This window comes from Lonchura striata, chromosome 1 (assembly GCF_050655825.1).
Source record: "Lonchura striata isolate lonStrDom1 chromosome 1, ASM5065582v1, whole genome shotgun sequence".
In the NCBI taxonomy this organism is placed as follows: domain Eukaryota; kingdom Metazoa; phylum Chordata; class Aves; order Passeriformes; family Estrildidae; genus Lonchura; species Lonchura striata.
In genome coordinates this window covers 51,397,469-51,401,817 of record NC_140703.1, presented here as the reverse complement: position 1 = coordinate 51,401,817, position 4,349 = coordinate 51,397,469, and the positions used below count along the sequence as shown (strand labels likewise).

Genomic DNA, 4,349 nt, shown 5'->3' with positions numbered 1-4,349 from the left:
AATGCAACAAAACTTGCAGTTTTAGTGTTTTACATTTTAACACTTTCTTTTTCCCCTGCTGGAGCCATATCGGTCGACAAATTCACTTTGTTGCTAATTTGTTCTTTGCCAATTCACATACGTGCTTCTTGTCGCTTCCATTGGACACAAGCAGTATTTACTTACACACAAAGAAAATGAGGTAAAAGCGGTGAGACAAGAAACAGGGAAGGGAAAGTGTGCTTTTTATTGTAGCACACAGATGCACCTTTTATTCCAGGTCCTACTGCCTTCTGTCTGCTCTCCTGGGACTTCACACTCTGCTAGACAGAATGCCAGCTTCCTATTGTTACTAGACAGGAGTTGTGCTATACTGTGAGTTTAGAAATTCATGAATCTGTAATGCAGGACAGGGACAGCTTTTCCCTACTGTATAACTCCAGCACTGCACAAAGTGCACCAAAGGCCTGATGGAATTAAACGGCGTCGTTTTGTTTAATTTCAAAGCACTGAAGGGATATTATGATACAAAATATTAGAAGATATTAAGAAACTATTAAATCTGTTGTTTTTTTTTTACAGAGCCAGCAGCCCAAGACATCTAAGAGTGACTGGCATAAAAGAAGAGTCTACTTACAAGATGTTCAGCTCTCCCCAGGAGGAACTGCCCAGAAGGAGGAAATCAGAGCCATGTTTATCTGGGACTGTGGGATGAGTATTCTCCTCTGCACGGTTGGGGGTGTAGGGAGGCAGAGATCTCTGAAGCTTGCTCTTGGGGGAAGAGGTTTATTGGAGAATTCAGGAATGCCCAAGCCTCGTGCTTTCAGACGTAGCACGTGGCTGGGCTTAGGAGGATGGGGGAGGGGAGAGAGAAACGGAGGGTTTAGGAGAGGGGAAACCCCAGGCAGGGAGGGAGTCCTAGAGAGGAGGAGAGGGCCAAGAGGCCGGATGGCCGCTCGGAGCCCCCTTTTCAGGGGTTCCTAGGTGGGCCGGGACAAGGCATGGGCCAATGGGGTTACAGACTCCGATGCTTCAGGGGCAGGTACAGAGGTGCGGGATGAACCACAATCTCTTGCGGGGTGGGATGGAAGAGTCCATTTCACTCCATGATTCATCCAAGGGTAGAAGTGACATCCGGCTAGCTAAAATAACAATCGTATCTATCTATCCTCTGCAACAATTGCCCCTTTTCGTTAAACTTTTGAAAAGGTAAATACAGACTTAATTACTATTTTTGCACAACTTGGGGTACATAACATATTGCTAATGAAACTACACTTATTACTCTAAAAACAATCAAGCTTACTTTACAGAGTTCCTTCAGCCAAGATGCAGAGCTCAAACCTTCAGTTAAACTGTTTAGTTAGATTATTAATTGTAATTAAGGTGGCGTTTATTTCTTTACTGATTGAGCATTTTAACCATTTGAATACTTTAGTCTAATGGAAGAATTTAACTGAGGTAGTGTTATAAAAACCTTTTGGGGAAGGTTCTATAATTGACTAGGTTGAAAAAGTCTATTAGAGCTTTGTATCGGTTAGAGATATGGTATCAGAGCTTGCAGTCTTGGCCAGAGTTACCCAGGCATTTGTCTTTGGTTAACCTATAGGTGAAATCTCAATACAAAAATTTGAAATAAGAGAACAAATGTAACAAGGGTACAAAATTAACATGCATGTGAAAATAAATGTCCATAGTCTTGAATTGTTTCTGGCAGGTAGTTTTCATCTCGTCTTAGCACAGTTCAAATCTGAGCGCTTGCTTCTTGGTTTGCACCTGCAAAGTCACTGCCATTGGTGAGGGCACTGCCAGATTTCGGTGTATGGCCTTACATTCTTTGCCGGGATCCATCTGAGTCCTTCGCCTGTAGAGACACAAGCAAACCCTCTCTCCCATGTTACGAGGTTGCATGGGCTTTCTATTTGTCCTGTGACTGAGGTCTTGATCAAGACTTTTATTTTTACTTTTTTGTTGTTCAGGAAGTGTCTGTAAATGGGGATGTCAGGCTGTCCTATACAGCAATTTGAAAAATTGTATGCGTATGGGGCTTTGCTGAACCAATTTTGGGGTGTGGCCTTATATATTCCCCTTTTCTGTTTTAATAAGCTGCTTTCTAGGGCTTTAGATGTCTTTTCTATGGTACCCCCCAACAGCTGGTAACCATAGGAGAAAGGTAAGCAACTATCTCCTGCCGCTACTAGGAATTCTCTCTTGTCCAGAGATGGGACAGCCGTCCACTCTCTGGGACCATGAGGCTTGGATATATGCCTGTCCATCAGTTGGAGGCCATCAATGATCCCCTGAGCATCCTGGGAAACTGAGGCAGCAGGGGTGGTACTGGTAGGGCTAGCACAGTTCTCCGTGGATCCTGTACTCGTCAAAGCAGCTGCCAGGTGCTGTTTCTCTTCCCCTGGCTGCATGCTAAGCTGTAAGTCAGCTGCAGCTGCCAACAGCTGGGGCAGAGGGGCAGGAGTGGAGACTGTCAGCAAAGGCTCATGGGAGAAACCTGAGGATGTGGAGGGCTCTCTCCAAGCTGAGGCTGCAGCTGTGGAATGTGGATGCAGCCTAGGAGAGGAAGCGGGGGCATCCAGGGGCTGTAGGGACGGCGGTGGGGTGACGAGAACTTGTTGCGCGGCTGGCCAGAGTTCCGGGCGGGCACCCGGCACGGAGGGCTTTAACGGCAAACCCGGAAGCGACTCGGTGGTCCCCGGCGTCGGCGGTGGGGCTCCTTCTGGCGGCTCCGGGGGTTCTGCCGGCGCCGCTGCTGAGCTCGGGGGTTCTGGCTGATCGCAGACCGCGGCACGGGGCGCGGGGGGAGCGGCGGGCTCCGTCGGCGGCGCGGCAGAGGCGGCGGGAACCGGCCAGACCGGGGGCACCGCGAACCGCGCATTCGCGGGGCGCACCACGTGGTCCGCCGGCCGAACCAAGATGGCGGCCGCGTCTGCCGCCCCGCCGGAGCCGTCTGATGTTGGGCCCGCACCGCGGGGGGGTTGCCGGGAGGCGGGGGGTGGTGGGGTGGCGGCACGGGGCGCGGCGGGAGTGGCAGGCTCTATCGGCGGCGCGGCAGAGGCGACGGGGACCGGCCGGACCGGGGGCACCGCGAACTGCGCATGCGCGGGGCGCACCACGTGTTCCGCCGGCTGAACCAAGATGGCGGCCGCGTCTGCCGCCCCGCCGGAGCATGCTGATGATGGGCACGTTCCGCGGGGGGGTTGCCGGGGGGCGGGGGGTGACGGGGTCGCGGCGCGGGGACCCGGGGTGTCCCCCCACGGCCGGGGCTCGGGCTGGGGTGGGCGCACCGGGCTTCCCGGTGCTTCCTGTCGCACGTCCGGGATTGGGGGCGTGGCCACGCGCCCTCCCGGCGCGGGCAGCGGCGGCAAGGCAGCGGCGGCGGTGATCGCCGGATCGAGCGTTTGTAGAAACGCGGCGAAGGCGCTTTGTAAGGAGCCAACGAAAGTAGCAACAGCCGCTGCTAGGGGGGTTTCGGGGGGAGCCGGGGCGGGCACGAGCCCCGCGGCCAGTAGGGGGGGCGGGGCGGCCGCGGGGGCCGGGACAGGAGCGGCGGCCGCGGGGGGTGGGGCGGGGCCGGGGCTGATCGCGGCGGTGGGGGGTGAGGTCGCGGCGGAGGTGGGAGGGGCGGGAGCGGCCGCGGCGGGGGCCGCCGAGCCCGGCGGCAGGCGGCGCGGCGCGGGGATCGGGGGGGTGCGGGGGGTGGTCGCGGGGGCCGGCGCAGCCGCGGCGGTTGTGGGTGGGCTCGCGGTCGCGGTGAAAGCGGCAGGGGTGGGAGCGGCCGCGGGGGCCGGCGGCCGGTGGCGCGGCGCGGGGGTTGGGTGGGGGGTCGCAGGGGCCGGGGCGGGGGCGGCGGGAACCGCGTCACTCAGGGGGGCGGCTGCGGCGGTTGCAGCCGGGGCCGCGGCGGGAGAGGGAGGGGCGGGGCGGAAGGGGATCGCGGCGCGGTCGTCAGCAGCCGCGTGGGCCGGCCACATGGCCGGGACCGGCTTTCGTGGAACGAACAGTTCGGCCACAGCTCTAAAAGCTGGGAGTAACCTGCAAGCAACGGCGTCTCTCCTGGAAATCTCAATAAAAAGCCTATCACCTACTGAGTCCCAGAAGTCTTTGGTAAAAGCGGCTGATCGATCCGCATGAGGGAAGTGGGGCAGGACCCATTCCAAAAGGGATTTTAACTCTTTCTTAGGCAAACTACTGTTATAACTACGTAAAAGATGGTTAAATTGCTTATAGAGATCTCTATCTTGGGTAGAGTGGGATTGTCCCATATTTTAGACCTGTGTAGCTCACTTCAAATTCGCAAAAGCAGAGATCCTCTCCTCAGGACTCTGCACAGGTCCCCTCAGAGCTCCGGGCGTCTC

At 56.4% G+C, this 4,349-nt stretch overlaps 1 protein-coding gene across 1 annotated transcript; it reads right to left on the bottom strand.

The window, feature by feature from the left end:
- Positions 1 to 821: 821 nt before the first annotated feature.
- LOC146768670 (uncharacterized) lies at positions 822 to 4,123 on the bottom strand. Its single transcript, XM_085588377.1, has 3 exons — positions 4,080 to 4,123; positions 2,055 to 3,414; positions 822 to 1,806 (listed from the first exon to the last, which is right to left on the bottom strand). The coding sequence occupies exons 1-3, from the start codon at positions 4,121 to 4,123 to the stop codon at positions 1,714 to 1,716; spliced, it is 1,497 nt and encodes a 498-aa protein (XP_085444503.1). The 3' UTR covers positions 822 to 1,713.
- Positions 4,124 to 4,349: the final 226 nt, after the last annotated feature.